At 42.1% G+C, this 24,268-nt stretch overlaps 1 protein-coding gene across 1 annotated transcript in view; it reads left to right on the plus strand.

Annotated features, from left to right (window-relative positions):
- LOC124616688 (whirlin-like) overlaps positions 1 to 24,268 on the plus strand; it is a 115,855-nt gene that overhangs the window by 79,364 nt on the left and 12,223 nt on the right. Inside the window, exon 3 of the mRNA XM_047145023.1 lies at positions 24,068 to 24,146. Coding sequence (XP_047000979.1) covers positions 24,068 to 24,146 — 79 coding nt within the window. The remainder of the gene's footprint in view (positions 1 to 24,067; positions 24,147 to 24,268) is intronic.

Consider the following 24,268-nt stretch of genomic DNA (forward strand, 5'->3'; position numbering starts at 1 on the left):
GATGGTGTACTGAACGACGAACCTGGGTGCACGAATGGCAAAACGTCATTTTTTCGGATGAATCCAGGTTCTGTTTACAGCATTACGATGGTCGCATCCGTGTTTGGTGACATCGCTGTGGACACACATTGGAAGCGTGTATTCGTCATCGCCATACTGGCGTATCACCCGTCGTGATGGTATGGGGTGCCATTGGTTACACGTCACCTCTTGTTCGCATTGACGGCACTTTGAACAGTGGACGTTACATTTCAGATGTGTTACGACCCGTGGCTCTACCCTTCATTCGATGCCTGCGAAACCCTACATTTCAGCAGGATAATGCACGACCGCATGTTGCAGGTCCTGTACCGGCCTTTCTGGATACAAAAAATGTTCGACTGCTGCCCTGGCCAGCACATTCTCCATATCTCTCACCAATTGAAAACGTCTGGTCAATGGTGGCCGAGCAACTGGCTCGTCACAATACGCCAGTCACTACTCTTGATGAACTGTGGTATCGTGTTGAAGCTGCATGGGCAGCTGTACCTGTACACGCCATCCAAGCCCTGTTTGACTCAATGCCCAGGCGTATCAGGGCCGTTATTACGGCCAGAGGTGGTTGTTCTGGTTACTGATTTCTCAGGATCTATGCACCCAAATTGCGTGAAAATGTAATGACATGTCAGTTCTAGTATAATATATTTGTCCAATGAATACCCGTTTATCATCTGCATTTCTTCTTGGTGTAGCAATTTTAATGGCCAGTAGTGTAGCATCCGTTTGAGGTGCCAAGCTAAGGTGGGCAGTAGAGGCACAACAACTGTAATATTGCCATACAAGATTGTACTACAATTAGTAGCAACTGCATGATGCGCAATGTTGAGAGGGAGATTTCCAGCCAGGATGACGTGCAACTAGTAGTGGCTATATAGTACTACAACGTAAAATTTCCATATAAGACATATCACAATTAGTAGCGGCCACTTGGAGTCTCAATCCGACACGGACGCCAGAATCGCCACAGCCATAACATTTTCATAGAGGACGTATCACAATTGGTAAATGGGTGATCGAGGCGCCAAGTTTAAAAGGGCATCAGAATCGCCACAACTTTAAGATTTCCACATAGGACGAATCACAGTCAGTAGAGGCTTCCCGCCGCGCCAAGCTGAGATGGGCACCAGCATTCACACAACTGAAAAGATCTATGCACGATTTACCACAATTAGCAGCAGCCACTTGGCAATCAATGCTGAGAGGGGCACTATAGACACCACAACTGTTAAGTTCCATACAGGACGTATTACCATTATACAGCAGCGGCCGATCGGTGCGCCAAGCTGATAGGGACAGCAGAAGTGCCTCAAATGTAAGACTACCATCAGGACTTCTTAGAATTAATAGAGGCCGTGTGGTACACCAAGATTAGAGGGGACTCGGGGGAGCCAGTGTGCAAGATCTGTATACATTGCGTATCACATTTAGTGACGATAACTGATACGGAAGAAAACATTCGAAGAAAAGTGGAGGAATGTTTGACACCAAATTATGAGCGGCTTGTGCGGAAAAACGTCATGAAACCACCCCTGATTTGCCCTTTGTTCCTTGTTGGTTTGCACAATATAGTTGTAAATGTAGAAATGTATGGAGAAATATGCGTACAAAATGTGGAAGTCAAGTAAGTCGACTGCTTCTAAATTACAAAAGTCGGAGAAGAGTAATTATCTCTACAAAGAGAAAGCAAAGCGCAGATGTTGACTTCATTGACTGTACTTCCTGCAGTATTGTGAACAATAAAGAAACTATATAAACCTGGATTGAAATAAGGTAGTAACTGACAGCTACAGTGGCTTTCTGCTGGACGGCCACCGTAGCAACAACAAGTGAGCGAACTACAAACTAGGCTGCGTTATCATAGCATCAGTAATTTCACTTCTCTTGTTCAGCATGTCAATTTCACATTTTGCCTCGATCTACCTTGACGGATTTGACGTCACGTTTCGAGCCTTGACTTCATAGAATAGATTGTCCAGTTTGGCATTACTGAACTCACAGATTCGAGACAACGCTTGCGGCAGGTAACCTTATTGTTGTCATTCATTTTCGTAGCTTCCTTCACTTTACGCAACAGAATGTTTGAAGCTGGTAGTGAAAGTGCACAGGAAAGTGATAAGGTGATAACGAACTTGAAAAAGGGTACTCAGTAATGCATATTAACAGAGAATAATGTGAAATACAGCTTTTTACGGAAAAGAAATGAAGCATAGAAACACAAGTGCACGTGGATTTATAGACAGTATATGAAAATGGTCTCACCGAGCGAGGTGGCGCAGTGGTTAGACACTGGACTCGCATTCGGGAGGACGACGGTTCAATCCCGCCTCCGGCCATCCTGATTTAGGTTTTCCGTGATTTCCCTAAATTGCTCCAGGCAAATGCCGGGATGGTTCCTTTGAAAGAGCACGGCCGACTTCCTCCCCGTCCTTCGCTAATCCGATGAGACCGATGACCTCGATGTCTGGTCTTCTTCCCCAAAGAACCCAACCCAACGAAGATGGTCTGTACCGATCCCAACCTCGCCATCATAGACGGCAACACGAGGCACTTCATTCTTGTTCCCCAGAGGCTGGTGTAACTTTCACCGGGCTGCGTCCGTTAGTTCCTGTGCTCTGTATTACAGTCAACGAAGGAAAATTACGGGAAAAAAACGTGCAGCTGAAAATTTTTGCACTGTGGTAGAAGCGAGTGTCCTGAAAAACATACTAAAAATTCTAACCGGTAGGGTGTGTGCGTTGGAGTGGGAAGAGGGGGGAAAAAAGTCACTTTTTATCGTTTTTGCTCGAATGGCTCGAAAATCGCGGGGCCTAACAAAAATGTTTCCCAATACAATATTAACCTGCATTAATTTGCTACAAAAAAGGTCCTATTCAGTTTTTTCTCTAGGATTAATAGTTTCCGCGTCACAGAGGATAGAAGAACCGCATATTATTAAATATATTGCTTTAACGTAATAAAACGTTTCTCTCTAAAGGAAGTGGATTAAAAATAAATATCGAACTTGAGTACCAGGAGTGAGTGCAGGAGAGTCATACTAAGGGATAAATTGAGTTCCGGCGCTGAAACGAGGTGAAGGGGGAAAGGAGGGGGGTGGAGGGTTATGTGAATTAAAAGCGCAAGGAATGTTAGATCGCCGAATTTTGCTCATTTCATGCTTTTCTCTCCTTCACAGTTCTACAAACTGAAGCTCTAGCGGGTGATTCCCAATTTTTTTACGCCCTCGATGTTACAGGGTGTTTCACAAAGTTTTGCCGACACTTCACAGCGCTCTTCTGAAGCACTGGTGAGGCACTGCGCAGGCACGCCCGAAGGGTGTTCGTTCCACAAAATGCGTTAACAGTACATGGAGTGCAGATACGCTGAAGCGCCAAAGAAATTGGTATAGGCATGCGCACTCAAATGCAGAGATATGTAAACAGGTAGAATAAGGCGCTGCGGTCGGCAACGCCTATGTTAAGACAAGTGTCTGGCGCAGTTGTTAGATCAGTTACTGCTGTTACAGTGGCATGTTATCCAGATTTAAGTGAGTTTGAACGTGGTGTTATAGTCGGCGCACGAGCGATGGGACACAGCATCTCCGATGTAGCGATGAAGTGGGGATTTTCCCATACGACCATTTCACGAGTGTACCGTGAATATCAGGAATCCGAAAAACATCAAATCTCCCACATCGCTGTGACCGGAAATAGATCCGGCAAGAACGGGACCAACAACGACTGAAGAGAATCGTTCAACGTGACAGAAGCGGAACCCTTCCGCAGATTGCTGCAGATTTCAGTGCTGGGCCATCAACAAGTGTCAGCGTGCTAACCATTCAACGTAACTTCATCGATATGGGTTTTCGAAGCCAAAGGTACACTCGCCTACCCTAGATGACTGCACGACACAAAGCTCTACGCGTCGCCTCGGTCTGTGTACACCGACATTGGACTGTTGATGACTGGAAACTTGTTGTCTGGTCGAACAAGTCTCGTTTCAAATTGTATCGAACGGATGGACTTGTACGGGTATGGCCACAAGAATCCAGGGACCCTGTTTGTCTGGAGGGGACTGTTCAAGCTAGTAAAGGCTCTGTAATGGTGTGGGGCGTGTACAGTTGGAGTGATATGGGACCCCTGATACGTCTAGATACGACTAACAGGTGACACGTACGTAAGCATCTTGTCTGATCACCTGCATCCGTTCATGTCCATTGCGCATTGCGACGACTTCGGCAATTCCAGCAGGACATTATGACACCCCAGACGTCCAGAATTACTACAGAGTGGCTCCAGAAACACTATTCTAAGTTTAAACACTTATCGCTGGCCACCAAACTCCTCAGACATGAACATTATTGAGCATATCTGGGATGCCTTGTAACGTACTGTTCAGAAGAGATCTCTACCCTCCTCGTTCTCTTACGGATTAATGGACAGCCCTGCGGGATTAATGGTGTCAGTTCCCTCCACACTACTTCAGACATTAGTCGAGTCCGTGCCACGTCGTGTTGCGGCGCTTCTGCGTGCTTGGTGTGGGGGGGGGGGGGGGGGGGGCTACACAGTATTATGCAGGTGTACCAGTTTCCAGTTTCTTTGGCTCTGCAGTGTGTATACTAATAAAGTTAACGCAAATAACGCGTATGTAGAGAAACTGAGTAGGTTTCTGCACACTAATCCACACTGCTACAAGGGAAATTGCTTCTTAGTCATCGGCAACAGTGTTGTTCTTCAGCGAAAGCCAACTTCCCCCACTAACAGAGCTGCTCGATTTTCTGTTTACAAACAAACTATAGCTCCCCAGCATTTTCTGTCCAGTTCCCTTACATGAGAAGAGAAAATAACTTCCCTTAGCTCGTGTTTATACAGGGTAGACATCAATAAAAGCGAGAAACTGCAGGGGCGTATTCCTGACTGGAAACGCACGTAAAAAGGTCCTATGAACATGTGTCCGGAAATGCATCGTTGCCACAGTAGATGGCGCCGACTATTCAGGGTGAACATTATAAAACCGACAACTGCAGGGACGTGTTCCTGACTGGAAATGGAGGAAAAATGGTACTATGAACGTGTCTCCGGAAATGCATCGTTGCCACGATAGGTGGCGCAGACGAATAACACTTCCTCTGTCCACGTGCCGTATGTTCCTTGTGTGCTGCAGGCCGTGTGACTGACGCAGCGGAAAGGCCTGTATTCATGTTGCGAACAGGCCGAGATGGTGTTTGCGTACGGCCAAGCAGATGGAAACGGTCGTGAGGCAGAACCCAGTCCTCCAAATCTGATGTACGAACAGTCCAACGCCTCCCTGCACGTTCATCTGTCTGAAAGGACCCATGATTACACAAACAGGCAAAAACGGTTTCAGAATGTTGTGTGATACTTGTTTTAGTACAGCCGTGCTGCCTCTCGACCGTTTCCATGTGCTTGGCCGTACGCAAACACCATCTCTGCTTGCTCCCGACATGAATACCGGACCATCTGCTGTTTACAGTACTCTTCGTCAACCGCACAGCCTGCAGCACGTGGTCAGAAGAACTGTTATTCGTCAGCGTCATTTTCCGTGACAACGATGCATTTCGGGACACACGTTCATAGCACCTTTTTTTCCTCCATTTCCAGTCAGGAATACATCCACGCAGTTTATCGGTTTTATTAATATTCACCCTTTATCGTGGAGTTATTTTCAGTTTATAAAATGAGAACTTTTTGCAGGAGTCAAATCATTTGTTATGTAAAATACATTCCTGTAAACGATGACTGAGAAGTGTTTAAATTGTAAGTGTGATGCTGTCCGTGACCAATGCAGCGTTGGTGGGAAAGGGATTGGATTGGTAAATGTGACACTGTGTGTGTAAAATCTTATGGGACTTAACTGCTAAGGTCATCAGTCCCTAAGCTTGGACACCACTTAACCTAAGTTATCCTAAGGACAAACACACACACCCTTGCCAGAGGGAGAACTCGAACCTCCGCCGGGACCAGCCGCACAGTCCATGACTGCACCGCCTTAGACCGCTCGCGCTAATCACGCGCGGCTAAATGTGACACTTTGGTGTTGTCTATCGATGGCAGTGGATTGTACAGCCGTGTAATTTTGTTGTAGTCAATTGGTGGTGAATTAATGGCTCTGAACACTATGGGACTTAACATCAGAGGTCATCAGTCCCCTAGAACTTAGAACTACTTAAACCTAACTAACCTAAGGACATCACACACATCCATGCCCGAGGCAGGATTCGAACCTGCGACCGTAGCGGTCGCGCGGTTCCAGACTGAAGCGCCTAGAACCGCTCGGCCACTCCGGCCAGCGGTGAATTAATGAATGACCAGAAAGTTACTGCACTTTCTCGCCGTTAACTGTGTTAGTGATAGGCTGCAAAAATCTTTTTCATTCTGGAATTGCTGACACGTGTAGAGTGTGCTCCACTGAGCGGAACCTCACATCCACTGTATATCTTCCAAGATGGGTGATGGAGTGCGATTGATCACGTTCAAGTCCAGAACAGTAATCTGCTGTAATGCATTTCTTGACTTATGTTGAAATATCTGAAGCTTTCTAATACGCAGGTGATCTACCTCTGTTGTAATTGAAGCCTCTGGGTTTCTTCTGATGTTGGGAGAGATAAGGCTGTGGTGGTGCATTCGATATGCCTCACGCTGTGAAAACTATTCCAGACAGTGGCAGTAGAGACAATGAAGCCGACATTGTCGAATATATATTGACGACATGTTATATTTGGAATATGCTCTTCGGCGTGGTAAACAGTTGACAGTGCCAGCTGTTGAGCTTTGCCAGCTGCGGTGGCCGAGTGGTTCTAGGCGCTTCAGTCCGGAACAGCGCGGCTACTACGGTCGCAGGTTCGAATCCTTCCTCGGGCACGGATGTGTGTGATGTCCTTAGGTTAGTTAGGTTTAAGTAGTTCTACGTTCTAGGGGGCTGACGACCTCGGATGTAAAGTCCCATAGTGCTCAGAGCCATTTGAACCATTTGTTGAGCTTTTTTACATAATAGCAGGCTTAGCAACTGCAAATAAGTACCCACTTATTTCGTCTAGTCACGTAGGAGAAATGGAGGGAGATATAGTTTGTCTGCAAACTAAAAACTGAACAGCGCTCGTAGTGGGAGAAGCTGCATCTTCCGGAAGGACATTACAGCTGCCGTACAGAATGAATGAGAATCAGTTTCCCCTGCAGCAATGTAGATCAGTGTACAGAGATTTACGTAGATTCTGTCCACATTCGTTTCTTGCTTTAGGGTTATTAGTAACTTATACCTGCATTCCACATAATATTAAAGCATTTTTGGTAAAATAAACGCTCCTTGGGCATGTTTGCGCACTGTGTTGCCAGTGATTCGTAAGGTGCGCTGCGGATTGCCTGTATAACATTGTGGAGCACCCTGTCCTTGTAATATAGTGAGATAGGTAGCGTCAGAAATCGCCTGCTCCATTTTGAGTTTGCAGACCTATGAAGGAGGGAAGCGCTTGAACACAATGCGACGACCTTCGCGCTTCTATACCAAACATCTGCCCCCTCATCCTCTTACAAACCCGGAACTCAGTTTATTCCTTAATACTGTCCTACTGCACTTAGACGTGGTACACAAATTTAATACTTACACTACTGGCCATTAAAATTGCTACACCACGAAGATGAGGTGCTACAAACGCGAAATTTAACCGACAAGAAGATGATGCTGTGATAAGCAAATGATTAGCTTTTCAGAGCATTCACACAAGGTTGCCGCCGGTGGCGACACCTACAATGTGCTGGCATGAGGGAAGTTTCCAACCGATTTCTCATACACAAACAGCAGTTGGCCGGCGTTGCCTGGTGAAACGTTGTGATGCCTCGTATAAGGAGGAGAAATGCGTACCATCACGTTTCCCACTTTGATAAAGGTCGGATTGTAGCCTATCGCGATTGCGGTTTATCGTATCGTATCCCAACGGCCTCGAATCACTAGCAGTCGAGATGACAGGCACCTTATCCGCATGGCTGTAACGGATCGTGAAGCAGATGGGGACGTTTGCAAGTCAACAACCATCTGCACGAACAGTTCGACGACGTTTGCAGCAGCATGGACTATCAGCTCGGAGACCATGGCTGCGGTTACCCTTGACGCTGCATCTCAGACAGGAGCGCCTGCGAAGGTGTACTCAACGACGACCCTAGGTGCACGAATGGCAAAACGTAATTTTTTCGGATGAATCCAGGTGTTTTTTACACGATCATGATCGTCGCATTCGTGTTTGGCGACATCGCGGTGGACGCACATTGGAAGCGTGTATTCGTCATCGCCATACTGGCGTATCACCCGTCGTGATGGTATGGGGTGCCATTGGTTACACGTCACCTCTTGTTCGCATTGACGGCACTTTGAACAGTGGACGTTACATTTCAGATGTGTTACGACCCGTGGCTCTACCCTTCATTCGATGCCTGCGAAACCCTACATTTCAGCAGGATAATGCACGACAGGATGCTGCAGGTCCTGTACGGGCCTTTCTGGATACAGAAAAAGTTCGACTGCTGCCCTTGCCAGCACATTCTCCAGATCTCTCACCAACTGAAAACGTCTGATCAATGGTGGCCGAGCAACTGGCTTGGCACAATACGTCAGTCACTACTCTTGATGAACTGCGGTATCGTGTTGAAGCTGCATAGGCAGCTGTACCTGTACACGCCATCCAAGCTCTGTTTGACTCAATGCCCAGGCGTATAAAGGCCGTTATTACTGGCAGAGGTGGTTGTTCTGGGTACTGATTTCTCAGGATCTATGCACCCAAACTGCGTGAAAATGTAATCACATGTCAGTTCTAGTATAATATATTTGTCCAATGAATACCCGTTTATCATCTGCATTTCTTCTTGGTGTAGTAATTTTAATGGCCAGTAGTGTATTATTAACCCACTTCATTTATAGATAAACATTAATTTTATACCATTAAAACAATTTTTTAATAATTTGCGATTTTTCCATCTCCTGCAAAACGGAAACTATTAGTCCTGGAGAAAAATTGGATAAGACTTTTTTGTAGCAAATTTAAAGTACTTTAATTTGAACCGAAAAACATTTTCGCTATAAGACGTGGTTTTCGAGTTATTCAAGAAAAGCATAAAGAAGGGCCATTTAAACGCGGCCCCTCCACCCCTACCCCAACGCTCATACCCCACCTGTCAGGATATGTTTCGTTATGTTGTTTAGGACACTCTCTCCTACCACAGTGAAAACGCTTACGACTACACGATTTTTCCCACTGATCGATCTTGTTTTGACTTCGTTTACGTGGCTACTGTCTGAACAAGGCGTGGTGCGTGAATTTTTGGAAATGGAGAAAATCGAGTATCGTTAAGTGATAAAGTTGTTTAAGTTTTGACAGCAGTCGAATTTCATTGGAGATTCGTATACGTATACGGTAATTCTTCTTCTTTGATTTCATCCGTGAAGAAATGGGTTGCCAAATTTAAACGAGGCCGTAAAAGTGAAACCACATCAGAAGTTATCGAAAAAGTGCACGATACGATCTTATGAGATGGGCGTACGAAGATGCGTGCAATTGCGGGAATTTCAAAAGAAGGTGTCGCAGCATTTTGCATGAAAAATTGCCGATGAGAAAGCTTTGTGGAAGATGAGTGCCACACTTGCTCACAGCGGATTAGAAACGAATTCGGAAGACAATTTTCGAACAGTGTTTGGCCCGTTTTCGTACAAAAGAAAATGATTTTCCGCGACGATATGTGAGTATGGTTGAAACACAGAGACACAACCACACACCAGAATCAAAACAACAATCAAAACGGTGGACAGAAGCCGGTACTCAGCTTCAAAGAATGCCGACACGTTCTCATTTGCGGGAAAGATCAAATAATCAGTGTTTTTGATTGCGAAAGAAATTTTGTGAATTGAACATCTTCAAAAAAATAAAAACATATTATGCTAACCTCCTAGCGGATCTGGATGCAAAAATTTGAGAGAAGAAACCTGGTCTGCGGAAGGAAACGTCATAATTTATCAAGACAATGCACAGATGTGTCTTGGCAATGGCAAAATTGAGGAATTTTCAATTTGAAGTTTTACAACATACCGAGTGATAAAAAAGTCAGTATAAATTTGCAAACTGAATAAATCACGGAATAATGTAGATATAGAGGCACAAATTGACACACATGCTTGGAATGACATGGAGTTTTATTAGAACCAAAAAAGTACTAAAGTTCAAAAAATGTCCGACAGATGGCGCTTCATCTGATCAGAATAGCAATAATTAGCACAGCAAAGGAAGACAAAGCAAAGTTGATGTTCTTTACAGGAAATGCTCAATATGTCCACCATCATTCCTCAACGATAGCTGTAGTCGAGGAATAATGTTGTGAACAGCACTGTAAACCATGTCCGGAATTATGGTGAGGCATTGGCGTCGGATGTTGTCTTTCAGAATCCCTAGAGATGTCGGCGATCACGATACACTTGCGACTTCAGGTAACCCCAAAGCCAATAATCGCAAGGACTGAGGTCTGGGGACCTGGGAGGCCAAGCATGACGAAAGTGGCGGCTGAGCACACGATCATCACCAAATGATGCGCGCAAGAGATCTATCACGCGTCTAGCAATATGGGGTGGAGCGCCATCCTGCATAAACATCGTATGTTCCAGCAGGTGTTTATCAGCCAGGCTGGGGATAATACGATTCTGTAACATATCGGCGTACTTCTCACCCGTCACGGTAGCAGTTACAAAACCAGAATCATGCATTTCCTCGAAGAAAAAGGGCCCAATAGCGGTAGATGTGGTAAATCCAACACATACCGTGACTTTCTCGTCGTGCAATGGAGTTTCGGAGACAGTTCTAGGATTTTCGGTAGCCCAAATTCTGCAGTCGTGGGCGTTGACAGACCCTCGGAGCATGAAATGAGCTTCGTCGGTCCACAACACGTTACTCAACCAATCGTCATCTTCCGCCATCTTTTGGAACGCCCACACCGCAAATGCCCTCCGCTTCACTAAATCACCAGGTAACAGTTTAGTTCATGATGCCGATGGATTTTGTACTGATAGCATCGGAGGGTACGCGTCAGTGCCAACCAAACAGTAGTGTATGGAATGCCGGTGCGACTGCACGAGCGATGACTTCCCCGTGCATAGACGAACCCGCTACAGTCTCCATTTCTTTCTGAACTGTCTCAGCAGCATTACGCCTTGTGCTCGGTCGGCCACTACACAACCCGTGGCTTCGAACTTCGAAATCATTCTCGCCACAGCTGCATTTGTCAACGGACCTTTACCCGTTCGAATCCCCTTCCTATGGCGATAGGATCGTAACGCTGAACTAGCACATTCCCAATTCTGAAAATACTGCTTCACTAAAAGCGCCTTTTCAGGTAACGTCAACATGCTGCGACTGCTGGCGCATCTGATTCTCTCTCTCATTACAGCTCCTTTTATACACGATTGTCATGCGCAGTCACTGACGTTTTGCTGTCCACCGCCATCTGTCGGACATTTTGTGAACTTTGTTTTTTTTTTTTTTTTTGTTTTAATAAAACCCCATGTCATTCCAAGCATGTGTGTCAATTTTTACCTCTCTATCTACACTATTCGTTGGTTTATTAAGTTTTCAAATTTATACTGACTTTTTGATCACCCGGTACATCCTCCTGTCCAGATTTGGCTCCCTCAAGCTTCCATCTCTACTCAAATCCCAGTGTTTCTTGCTGGTCGGCGTTTTTCGACGAACCAAGAAGTGATTGCATTTTGCAGTGTTTCCAGAGAAACATTGCAGAGCTGGAATACTAACATTGTATCATCGTTGTCCGAAGTTAGGGTAGTAACACTGTAACACCATTGATGACCTGTGCGAATTGTTCATCCGATTTCAGTCATGCAGCCGTACAAGCTTGAATTTCAGCCGCGTATTGTACACCCTTCTTAACACTCTGATCAAGCAAAACGATGCCAAGCGTGGCGTTATATGCCCCACCGCGTCAATACGCGCCTGCGAGTTACAGTCGCTGGTCGGCAGCAAGAGATACGCTTACACACGCGCCGCCCTCGGCAAAGGCGTACAGAGATTCGATTCGCTTAACGATGTATGTTAGGCGGCGATGACACCATGACGACTTCTCTGCTGTTCAGTTATCCCAAGAGCCGGATTCCATGCTTTGTCAAATTGAAAACCATTATCTCTGTTTATTAAATTATTAGCTAATTTAATTTCTATAGTTTCCTTGAAGACAGAATCCCAAAAGGAAGAGATGGATGTCAGAATTTTCACATCACCGTAGTTCATGGAATCCCCCTAAAAATGCTGTGTTCGGCCACAACAGGCTTGTCTGGCTGTGATAAGCGTGTGTATCTTCGATGTACCACACATCTCTCATGAACGGTGCGTGTTGTCCAACCTGTGTATGACTTCTGACAATTTCCGCAAGGAATGTGATACACACCAGGCTTACGAAGCAATAAATCGTCCTCTACAGAGCCGATAAAGCTGCAGTCTTCGTAGGAGACCGGAAGATCACTTTAACACAGTGTTTCTCGAGAATACGACCTAACTTCGAGGAAAGAGCATCCACATAGGGCAAAAACGCACTTGATCTGAAGGAATTACTCAAATGGCTCTGAGCACTATGGGACTTAACAGCTGAGGTCATCAGTCCCCTAGAACTCACAACTACTTAAACCTAAGGACATCACACACATCCATACCCGAGGCAGGATTTGAACCTGCGACCGTAGCGGTCGCGCGTTTCCAGACTGAAGCGTCTAGAACCTCTCGGCCACAAAGAAATTACTATCTTCTTCCCCATCACATACCTACATTCTAAGTTTTCAATTGAATGTTCTACGAATTTGTTGCGGAGAAAATCCATCCGCTCTTGAGGTATGTGAACTGTTTTGCAAATTATCTTTATCGAATATGCACTAAGGTCTCAAGGACACCTAAGGCCTGTGAAGGGTGATGGCAGCTACTGGTATGTAGATATAGATTTGTATGTGTAGGTTTACGATGTACGGCATGTCCTAATGTGCCATCAACTTTACGGCGAACGACAACATCTAAAATGTGGAGGCAGCCTCCTTTTCCTACTTCCATTGTAAATGTGATACTAGCTTGAATAGAATTGAAATGCTCAAGAAATCGATGTAATTCATCCATCCCGTGCGGCCATACTATAAATGTGTCGTCCACGTACCTCCAGAAGGCCGTTTGTTTAAAAGTTGCTGAGTCCAGTGCCTTGTCCTCGAAGTCCTCTATGAATAAATTAGCTACCAGAGGGGAGAGTGGGCTTCCCAAAGCAACTCCATCAATCTGTTCACAAAATTCACCATTAAACTGAAAATATGATGACAAAAGCACTTTTTCAAATAAGGCCGTGATGTTCTTATCAAAATATTGGCCGATAAGAGATAGAGAGTCCTTTAAAGGTACCTTGGTATGTAATGATACCACGTCAAAACTAACGAACACATCCGTACTATTTAGCCTGATATTGCTGAGTCTCTGAATAAAATCCATAGAATTACGAATGTGGTGACTACATTTTACTACAAATGTTTGGCAGAAAGATACAGTGCTGAACCAATAGTCCCAGTTATAGGCCTCATAGACAGACCCTCTAGACAATCATCCTTACTCATCTTGTGGACTTTAATTAGCCCATAAAATCTCGGTGGTGTTGCACCTCGCACTTTTAAACTTCTTATGGCTTCCTTTGGTAGTGATGAAGCGTTGAGCAAGACAGTAGGCCTTATTGTCACCTTGTTAGTAGGATCTTTGTTGAACTTCCGGTATGCTCCAGAACTAAGTAAACCAAATATCTTTTCCTTGTAGACTTCCTGAGGCAAAAGGACGGTAGCATTATCTTTATAAGCACGCAGGACGACTTTCAGTATACTCACGCAGTTTTCGTATTGCAAATCTCTCTTCCTTGAAAACTTTACTTTTTTGTGGACGATGTTTCGTAATTCCTCGGCAGCTTCCACGTCTGATTTCTTCAGCTGAATCCTCTGATTTTATTTGCGCGGTAGGATGCCCGAAATTTAATGGATTATTCATTACGCGGCGAAAAGTTGCAAATGCACATCATGTACGAATATTATTTCAAAAGTCCTCCACACTGTGCTTGCGCGACAATTATGGTGTCGTGGTCAAGCTGAAATTAATGGCGGTTGTGAGCGAGACTTTAGGCATGACGGTCGTATATGTGTTTGCTGGTTCGCGTGGTTGTGTCATGAGTAATTCGGTTTAAAAGAAGCTGAAACCGAGTATGGTCGGATTACACGTAGTGACCAGTGTTCCTGCATCAAATCAAATCCCTAGGTGGAATGAACCCAACGGAAATTCACAACGCTTTAAGAGAGATGTTGGGGCATAGTGTAATGGTTCGTAGCACAGGATCACAGTGGTCATATTTCCGTGAAGTTCGGGTAAGCACTGAGGACAATCTAGGAAATGGAAGACCATCAGCTGAAACAGACTACACCTCTCATGCTATTGTTAACGACATTTTTTGAGAGGGTCGACGCAAAACATGTGGGGAATTTGCGTTATGAGGAAAGAATGCCTGTAATTTCGGTTTAAAGAAAAGTTAAAGATTAGCAAAATTGCTACCCGACGGGTTCCGCATGATCTGAGAGAAGAGCAGAAAACATTTCGCAAAAGAATCGCAGAAGAATTGCTTCAATGTTATCGAACAGATGGAGAACAGTTTCTGAAAAGGGCTGTTGCATTGAATACGAGATTTTGAGCCAGAACTGAAGTCTTAATCGCTGTCCGAATCTCCACGCCCCAAAAATTCCCCCGCCAACGATGAAAGGTGAAACTGGTGATGATCTTAACATATGACATAAATGTAGTCCCCCTGCGGACGTCTGTAACAGGTGCGCACTACAAGCTGTTTCTGCAAAATGTTTTGCCCCAAAAATTCGTCAAAGAAGACCTGACATGTTTGTAGCTGATGTCCTAATTTTGCAAGATAATCCAAGACCTCATGCTGTCCTACCAGTGAGAGAAACACTAGGCAAAAATTGATGGGAAATACTACGCCACCCATCATTTAGCGCTGATATGAGACCACAATATTTTTACTTCCAAAATGGAAGGAACAGATCAATGGAAAGATTTTGACATAACTGACGAAGCTTCCAGTGGGATGACCTGAGTAATCAGCGAGCTCAATAACAAAGGTGCCCTATCCGGAATACAGATGTTGCCAAAATGTTGGGAAGTGTCATAATCAAGAATAGAGATTGTATTGAAGGCCTGGAAAGGCATTTCGTAAAATAAATTATTTCCTTCAATTATATCTTACAGTGTGCACAACTTTTTAAATCAGCCTCGTATAAATGTTAAAGGGGAATATGTTGAAAAATAAAAGGATCTTGAAAACATTAACATTCATTATCAGGCCAGGACCTTTTCGGATCATCCACGTACAGTGAGTAAATATTGGCGCTCACGAGACGCGAGCAGTAGGCAGACCTATTCTCAGGAAAAAGTAGTGGCGGTTAAACTTTCAGTGGTGCTTGATATTGATCGTAAGAGAAATACCTGCGTTGGGAGTTAACAGAATGGTGCCGGTACTATGATGAGGACCGTAGTTCACTTAAGCTCAATAGCTTAGCAGGGGAAGTCAAGTTATGGGCCCCAAGGTTGAGCGTTTCTATCTATAAATTTCCTTTACTTTACGTCTATGGTCACAAACATTTCGTCAACAGATTACCGGTTTCGGTATATAATGACCATCTTCAGATCTGCAGCAAAATATGGGAAAACATAAATACATTAGCAGATTGTCTACAGCTTAAAACAATAAAATAGACTATAACGAAAAGTACTACTGACATATATATATATATATATATATATATGTCAGTAGTACTTATATATATATATATATATATATATACATTTGTGCGCTTTAAGTATGAAGAGGCATACCTGTTTTATATAAACAATGTCCTAATGCACTGCAGCCATAGTGGCATCGTCAAATGTTAAATACAAAATCAGCACCAACATCGTCAAATGTATACAAATAACAGCATATGCACGAGTCATGTTGTCAGCAGCACTACTGTTCAAAACAAACTGTAGTGCCGTAGCCACAAGATGTTTGTGTTGTCAGTTCACCAGATGGCGCTACTGTAGGCATACACAAGACTTCAACGATTAATTGAACAGCGTAAAATAAAGTGGGGGGGGGGGGGGGGGGGGATACAATCGGTAAAGTCTGTAATGGGCTTATAAGGTGAACGAGGCATTATAGTAATAAAAAGCGATGAAATAGAACACGACAAAAGTTTGCTTGTTAAAAAGAGGACGAGTTAAAATAACAGTAATTAACGTATGCTCAAGTGCCATTATTCTAGAAAATGACATAAGTAATGAACAGCTTCCATAGTGCACGGATTAATATAAAAACTATAAAGCAAATAGCAAAAGAAGCCACAATGAGAGAAAACATACTGCTGCATGTAATCAGCGCCCTCTGTTAGCGCTAACCCCAGAATTAAGGAGGCGAGAAGTGGTTAGAGGAACGTGACCGCCAGAGGGCCCCTCATACCCAGAGGCACTCCGCTGCAAAAAAGTGTGATAAAATTCCGCACCAGTGGATGAACAAGATTATCTAGTTAATGCAGTATATTGAATGAACAGAGAAGGAACAAGAAAAAACTAGCGTTTCTACCTATTATAATGATTTTTCTTCTAGCGTCTTCGTCTCTGGCAGTAGCTTTTTCATACGAAAAAAATCCTCCCCTCTTCACAAGTAGTGTGTACTGGTTCTTATGTAGGTAGATCATACTTCGCAAAATATTGCGGTTTCAAACTAATATTTGGGGTGGTGATTTCTTGTAGGACATAGCGTGCTGCGGTATCTGTTCTCTCACTCTGACATCTGTGTACGGGTATGTCTTTTAAAACAGATCTTTGCCTTCACACTTTTGTTTTAGTTTCCATCAGTGTTGCCAATTTAGCGACTTTGTCGCTAGAAATGGCGACTTTTGCCTTCGTCTTAGCGACAAAAAAAACTTTTTAGCAACAAAAATAATTTAGCGACTTATCTGGCGACTTTTGGAGTACTGTCGACTTTTGGAGTACAAATCAAAACTATTTTGGGCCAGTATTTTCATTAACAAAACTAAGATTTTAATTATAGAATGGGCACTACACTGACATTGTTCTAGATTTACTAAGTTAAATTAAATTCTTAGCAGATCATGTAGCATTGTTTAGCATTTAGTAAACCTGAATGTGGGAATTGCCTACAGAGTAAGAGAACCTTGACTATAGAACAATTCATTATTCATTACCCACTAGCCTGTTATCGTCGATAGCGTATCGATCTATAATTCTTCAACTTTTGAACTCCCTTTATTTTTCGAATTTCAGTCAAATTATTACCACATGCGCAGTGGTAACGCAAGAACAATTCGGTGGGGGTATCTCAGACATTATTACGTTTTAAACAATGAACAATAGGACTGATATCGAGTTAACGAGTGAGTAGATTGTTTCATGACCTCTAGTTCGCCTCAGTTTTAACACAGTCTAATATAACAGTCGCGACACTTCGCCTCGATTTTGTTGCCTACAGCGCCAGCAGCGCCCCAAGCGGCTGGTAGGTTACACTGTGAGTTCGGCGCGATCGTGAAGGAGAATAGTGGTTGTTTATTTTGATTTTTACAGTGGCTTTTACTGGCGGGAGCGTTTGTAGCGCAATAAATTGCACCAACAACAGAAAGAAGACACCAAAGCTGTCTTTTTTTAGGTTTCCTAAGGATCCTGAGAGGTATAACCATCATGTTACTAAACTGTATCGTCAGGATTCACTTGCAAACTATATGTGTATAAATGATGAATGTTTCGTTTTAGGAGCAGAAAATGGCTTGTTAATAGCAGGCGAGAAGACCTCATGAAGAAAGACCCAGTGTACCTGTATAGTAATATTAGGTTTTGTTCGCTACATTTCGAACAAAACCAGTTCATGAACGCAGACAACAACAAACTCGTGTGGAATGCAGTACCCACCCTGTTTGACATTCCAAATAAGCCACCTCAGCTGACGATGAAGAGGAAACTGCCACAAAGATTCGACAGTCAATCTAAAGCAGTAAAACAGTCCTATGACACAGAAGCAGCTGGTTCAGCTCACCATGTATCAGTGCCAGATTCGTGTGAATCGTCAACACAGACCTGCTTTGACGATGAAGTGGTTAGATTAAGTGCAGCTGTTCGTGTCTTGCAAAAGCGTGTGAAGTGTCAGAATGTGCAAATCGCTAGACTTCGAGCGAAACTGCTGTTAATCAAGTTATTTGTTAAAGTGAGACTCGTTTACAGGCTGAAATATTGGAATCAAGACGTAGTTTCTAACAACAAGAAAGCAAATAAGAAACTGAAGAAGTTGGCTCATTTGGGCTGCTGATTTCTTTGGTATGTATTTCGTTCACTTCTGTTGTTAGTCACTTAATTTCCCTTGCTTCTTTCGTGTGATGACATTATTTTGTCAGCAGCTTCTTCACTGACAGATTGTTTGAAAATTATACAAATATTTGGTTTTTCGTGAAATGTAGTGTAATCAGCTCATTATAGTGTTTTCAGCATATTCTTCCCACTATTTGGCAGTTGCTTGTCCCACTTAGAATAATAAAAAGATGAAGGTCGTACTTGTGGCAACAGGCGAAAATGACAAACAAACGCAGTAGGCCTACAGAACGATAAACGAGCTGTCGATCGTTTTTGCAAGTAGAGGTACATGTCTGTGCTTCTGACATGTGAATCTGTGTGTTTATATTCTTTTGATATGAACGTGGTAAGCTGCAATTCTGTCCAATGTCACAAGTGTTTCTTCACGAATGTGTTGTAGCTTGCCACTCTATTCATGATTTTTGTCCGTGCTGGCGCTTATTTTAGAATCATTTTTAGAAACATATATGCCTTCTGATACCACACAAACCCTTGGAGGCAAGAAAATAACTCAAATAATGCGGAAATTACGTAGGAAATGGATGTAAACAAACATTATGCTTACGACGCGTCTGACGTTCACCTTACCTACCGCTTGGAGCGCTAGTGTCGCTCCATCTGTCAAACGGCAACAACTTTTACAGCAGTGAGTGTCGCGACTGTTATATTAGACTGTGGTTTTAATGCATTTTCATTGATTATAAATTGGTGAAACTTATGTTGTGGTGGCTTACATAATGGATTTACAACAGAAGAAGAAGCAGAACGCTCAAAAATATCGGGATGCGTGGGAAGCAGAACCTGAATTCAATGGGTGGCTGAAACCAGTCGTTGGAGACTTATCCAAGGCAAGATGTCAAGTATGTGCAACAGAGTTTTATGCTAAATTGTGTGATATTAGAAAGCATTAGAAAACTATTAAGCATAAACAAAAAATTGATTTAAAAAAAGAAACACAAACCACCTTACCTGTGAAAATTGTTCCGGAAACTACAGTTAGAATAGCAAGCAGAGCGGAAGACGCCCTTTCTTTATTTATTGCTGAAGATTGTTCTATTTTAGCTGTAGATCATTTAGGAATACTGTGCAAGAAGGTGTTTTCCGGTGATGAGGGCGCTAAAAACATGCTATTACATCGTAAAAAGTGCACTAACATTATAACTGAAGTTTTGGCTCCATATTTTACACAATCATTGGTTGAAGATATAGGTAACCAAAAATACAGTGTACTAATAGATGAATCCACAGATATATCAATATCTAAAATGCTAGGTATCGTTATACGGCACTATAGTGTAAACAGCCAAACCATTAGATCAGCATTTCTCAAACTCGCTGTAGTAGAAACTGCAGATGCAAGAAATCTGGCTGCTGCTCTTGTGAATTCTTTGAAAGATCTCAAACTTCCAATCGCTAGTATGGTAGGAATTGGCACAGATAATGCTTCTGCAATGGTTGGAATAAACAATGGGCTTTTCGAACAACTCAAGAGAGAATATGATCTGAAGCTTTTTTTTTTTTTTTTTTTTTTTTTTTTTTTTTTTTTTTTTTTTTTTTTAATCCGTTGCGTTTGTCACTCTCTTCAGCTTGCAGTTTCGCACGCCTCAGTGAATACCATACCTAGAAACATAGAGTTTCTTGTACGTGAAACTTACAATTGGTTCTCCATTTCACCCAAAAGACAAGAGGAATATAAAAGGATTATCAGACAATAAATTGTGGAAAACAGCCACTAAAATTTGGAAGGTCTGTGCAACACGTTGGCTTTCAATTGAACCAGCAATACGAAGAATTCTGGAGCAGTGGGAAGAACTAAAGCTACATTTTTCACTTGCCATGGTTCAAGACAATTGTTACACTGCCGATCTTTTGTAAAAGATATATTGTGACGACTCAAATCATCTTTACGTGTTTTGCCTTAAACATGCTTTAAAAGACGTACAAACAGCAATGAAAGCTTTTGAAGAAGAAGACAATGACCCCACTAAATTACTAGATACACTTGTATTTCTCATGCAGTCACTCGGACAAACAGTTTTTCCAACTGTTGATTTGTTGACAATACCAGTTCCAAGAGAATGTGTGTACGCAAATCCGAACCTTGCCTTTATGTTTGAACAGAAATTGTCTGAGTCAAGTTTGAAGAAAATAAAGTTTATTTGAAGAAGAGATGCATTCAGTTTAGTCTGAAAATCATAAAAGAAATTCAACAAAGACTGCCAAGTAACATCACGATCCTGAAAAAAATGTCAGTGCTGAATGTTGAAGAAACACTCAAAGTGAATAAAAATAATGCTGTAGCCAACAAATTGGGTTTTAGTGGCGATTTCATAGACGATATGCTGCAAGAATGGCATAATATCAACTTCATTAGGTGGAATAACACTACTAACACTATTCGATTTTGGAGTGAGGTTTTTCAGTATAAAAATGCCGCAGGGGAGAATCCTTTTTCTTTGATTTCACAGCTATCAATGACTGTTCTATGCCTGCCGCATTCAAATGCAGAAGTGGAAAGAATATGCAGTTGTATGTACATTATAAAAAGTAAACAACGTAACAGATTATCGTTAAAGACAATTAATGCTTTGATCATATTGAGAGACCAGCTGAAGAAACAAAATAAAGATTGTGCATCTTTTGACATACCGTGAGACATATTGGAGCTTATTGCAACGAACAAAAGTTACTCTTTTGCGACAAAACCAGTCGAACTGCAACATCATCTTTTGAGCGAAGTTCAGCCCTCTACATAAACTACAGTTCTGTCAGAGCATGAAACAGAAGAGTTGTTCGATCTTCTAAGCGACGACGATGAATAGCTCACATACCGGTATTTATATATTTTGTAACCTAATTTGAATTCTTGCTTTCTTTTGTTACAAATATAGTTGTATATTTCTAGTATATTTGACTACTGTGATTGAAACAACAATTTATGTGTTGCGTCAATTATGATAACACGTTTACTTAAACGTTAGCGCATTTTATATGTATGTTATTGTAAGCGATGCGTCATTTAATTAAGACATAGCAATTACGTATGAGACGATTTTTATTAATATTTTATTCCCCTCCCCCCTCTCCCCCCCCCCCCCCCACACTGGCTTATTGCACCATTCACTGCACGAAATTTTCAGTAAACCGCTAGTAAAATCAGTTTTAGCGTCTTTCTAGCGACTTTTGATATTGAATCTAGCGACTCGGGTTTTTTTAGAGTTGGCAACACTGGTTTCCATCGATCATATTATTTCAATTGGTCTTGCAAGCAAAAATTAGGTTGTGGTTATCACGGGAGACTAGTCGAGAGATAACTCACTTCGATATGAAATATACATTTATTGAACACTTGTACATACGACAATTACGGCTGTTACACATATCACGAGCAGAAAGTTCACGCCAGACTTGCTAGTCCGAAGAAAAAGGTTTCCCAATGATAGTGCGCTCTGCGCCAGAGACGCCACAAGCTCAACAATGCGTGATATGTAGGACACACCTTTTTCGGGAAAATGAATTCGATGCACATATACTGCACAAAGTCTTAGGCATTGATTATCGAAGTTCTACTTGTGATCTAATTCGCAACAAACTGTGTTGATTAGCCATCGATAGTAATCAACTGCTCAGAACTTGTTCATTTTTACAGAAAACTAAAGACGAATCCAGGAAAAGGTAGCACAACTTCTAAGTTTCCTACGAATACTCAGTCGCTAAAGTTACCAACTGCCCAGATTTTTATCGTTCCCGAGTAACGGAAACACTCAACACTAACGCAGTGCAGAATAAAGATCTTTAGCACACGCAGTATTACTGATAATAACATCAGCATATTTATCCCATGGCTTTGCTACATACAAACACATTGCGTCGTACTAACATCATACGCACAAGAAATTGTCTGCAAATGACAAGTTTTCGACATTGCATTGTAATTACGTTTATTATGACTAGTATCGTGATTTCAGCTTTGGAACAATTTGCAAGTGCAGTATTTCATCCCATAACGCATGCCAAATGTATCACCCACAAAACTTTATATACATGTCATTGTCAAACGTTCTACATTACTTTGATATCTTTCTGTCATGTTATGTATTAATGTAAATAAAACAGTGTGCTGTAGTATGTATGAACATGCGCAAAAGAGAAATGACAGGATAATTAGCTCTTTATTACGCTGTGTCTAAATATGTTTAACACATAAAGCGAGGTTAAAACATTTTGGTTCTTACCTACGAAAAGTAAATTTTCCTCCTTTGACATACCACATACCTTGATTTGCATCCGACGGGTAACTGTAATTCGACGCTGCTGTTTGAAATAAAGAAATGTGTAAAAACAGGGTAAATGCGTGCAGTACTAAAGTTTTGCTCTTAGCACAAGATGTTTTTTAATTACATGGAAGTTACTGAACAATTCCAGGTTGATGGGAAATACGCAGTACACTGTCCTAGCTCCATAGATATTTCTGTTCTGCAGATGTTACTGGCATGATCATGAACAGATAGCAGCAATCCATCGCAATGTCGCTACGGCTACAGATCACTTTGAATTCTAATGCGATTTGATGAATCGCGTCCGACGTTTGATTTGTCTAAATATTAAGTGTGGTTTTATTTCGTTTCTCAATGCCTACGTAGAATAAGAACTTTACGCTAGAATTTATAGTCATGGGGAGTAGTTATCCGGAACACAAACCGCTCTGAAAAGTGAAGTTGAAGCTAGAGTTGGCACGTATATTAAGAAAGAAAACAAATATAAAAACATTGGCAATCTCATATTTTGCCATCATTAGTATTTTGAAAGTTGTGCTGTAGAAGCAAAAATTCATGGGAGTTCGTAGTTGCAGTCAGGATATTCAGAGCTTCATTTTTTTTCAATTATAAGAACTTAGTCACATCTACAAAATCAATTCCGAAACAATATAATGGCCACCTGATCATATTTAATTGCTGACCAGCAAATAAAAAGCAGTGGAAACACTAGCACAGCTTGAGAATTTGCTTGCGTACGTGGGACAACACACCGATGACTGTTAAGTAGTTTGCTGAATGATAATGATAACCTCTTTAATTTCCTATTCTAGCCCTCTGCTCAGTACTTCCTCAGTATGAGAAATGTTTGTCTTTCCTCATACTAACTTCCAACTTGTAGCCAAGATTTTGCAGTTCATCTTACTTTTCTCCACCAGAAGTTACTTTACTTTAATTACAGTGTTGCTTGATTTCTTATGCTGTATGCACCATTTCGTTAATAACATAACTTAGTGTCAACAAATAATATGCCAGTGGCTTAGAGTCAACCACATGTAACATCCCTACTGTATGATGCAAATAATTTTTGTGTGATCCCACAGATTATGATTTGCGTTATGGTTTAGTTTTCTGTGTCAGCTCAGAACAAAGGATAATCTGTTGACTTTCATTTTAAATGAGTAAATGAATGAATAACTTCATTGTTCAAAAATTTTAAAATAAATATAGGATGTAGACAAGCATAGAGATTTGATGTAGTGGTGGAACTGTAGTTTGCAAAAATGGAAAAAGTATTTTTCAAGCATGATGTATTTTTGTGCAGGAAAATGGTGCTGCTTTCGAAGCAGGTGGTCTTGAAGTGGGACAGCTGATCCTTGAGGTGGATGGTCAGAAGGTGGAAGGTAATGTAGTGATTTATATAGCTTATGTGATTTACTGAAACAGGTGACAGTTGAATGAAAAACAGGTCTGTAGACATACATTTTCCAATGAATTCTGGTGCACTATAAATATGTAAACTGGT

Source organism: Schistocerca americana, chromosome 5 (assembly GCF_021461395.2).
Source record: "Schistocerca americana isolate TAMUIC-IGC-003095 chromosome 5, iqSchAmer2.1, whole genome shotgun sequence".
Lineage (NCBI taxonomy): Eukaryota > Metazoa > Arthropoda > Insecta > Orthoptera > Acrididae > Schistocerca > Schistocerca americana.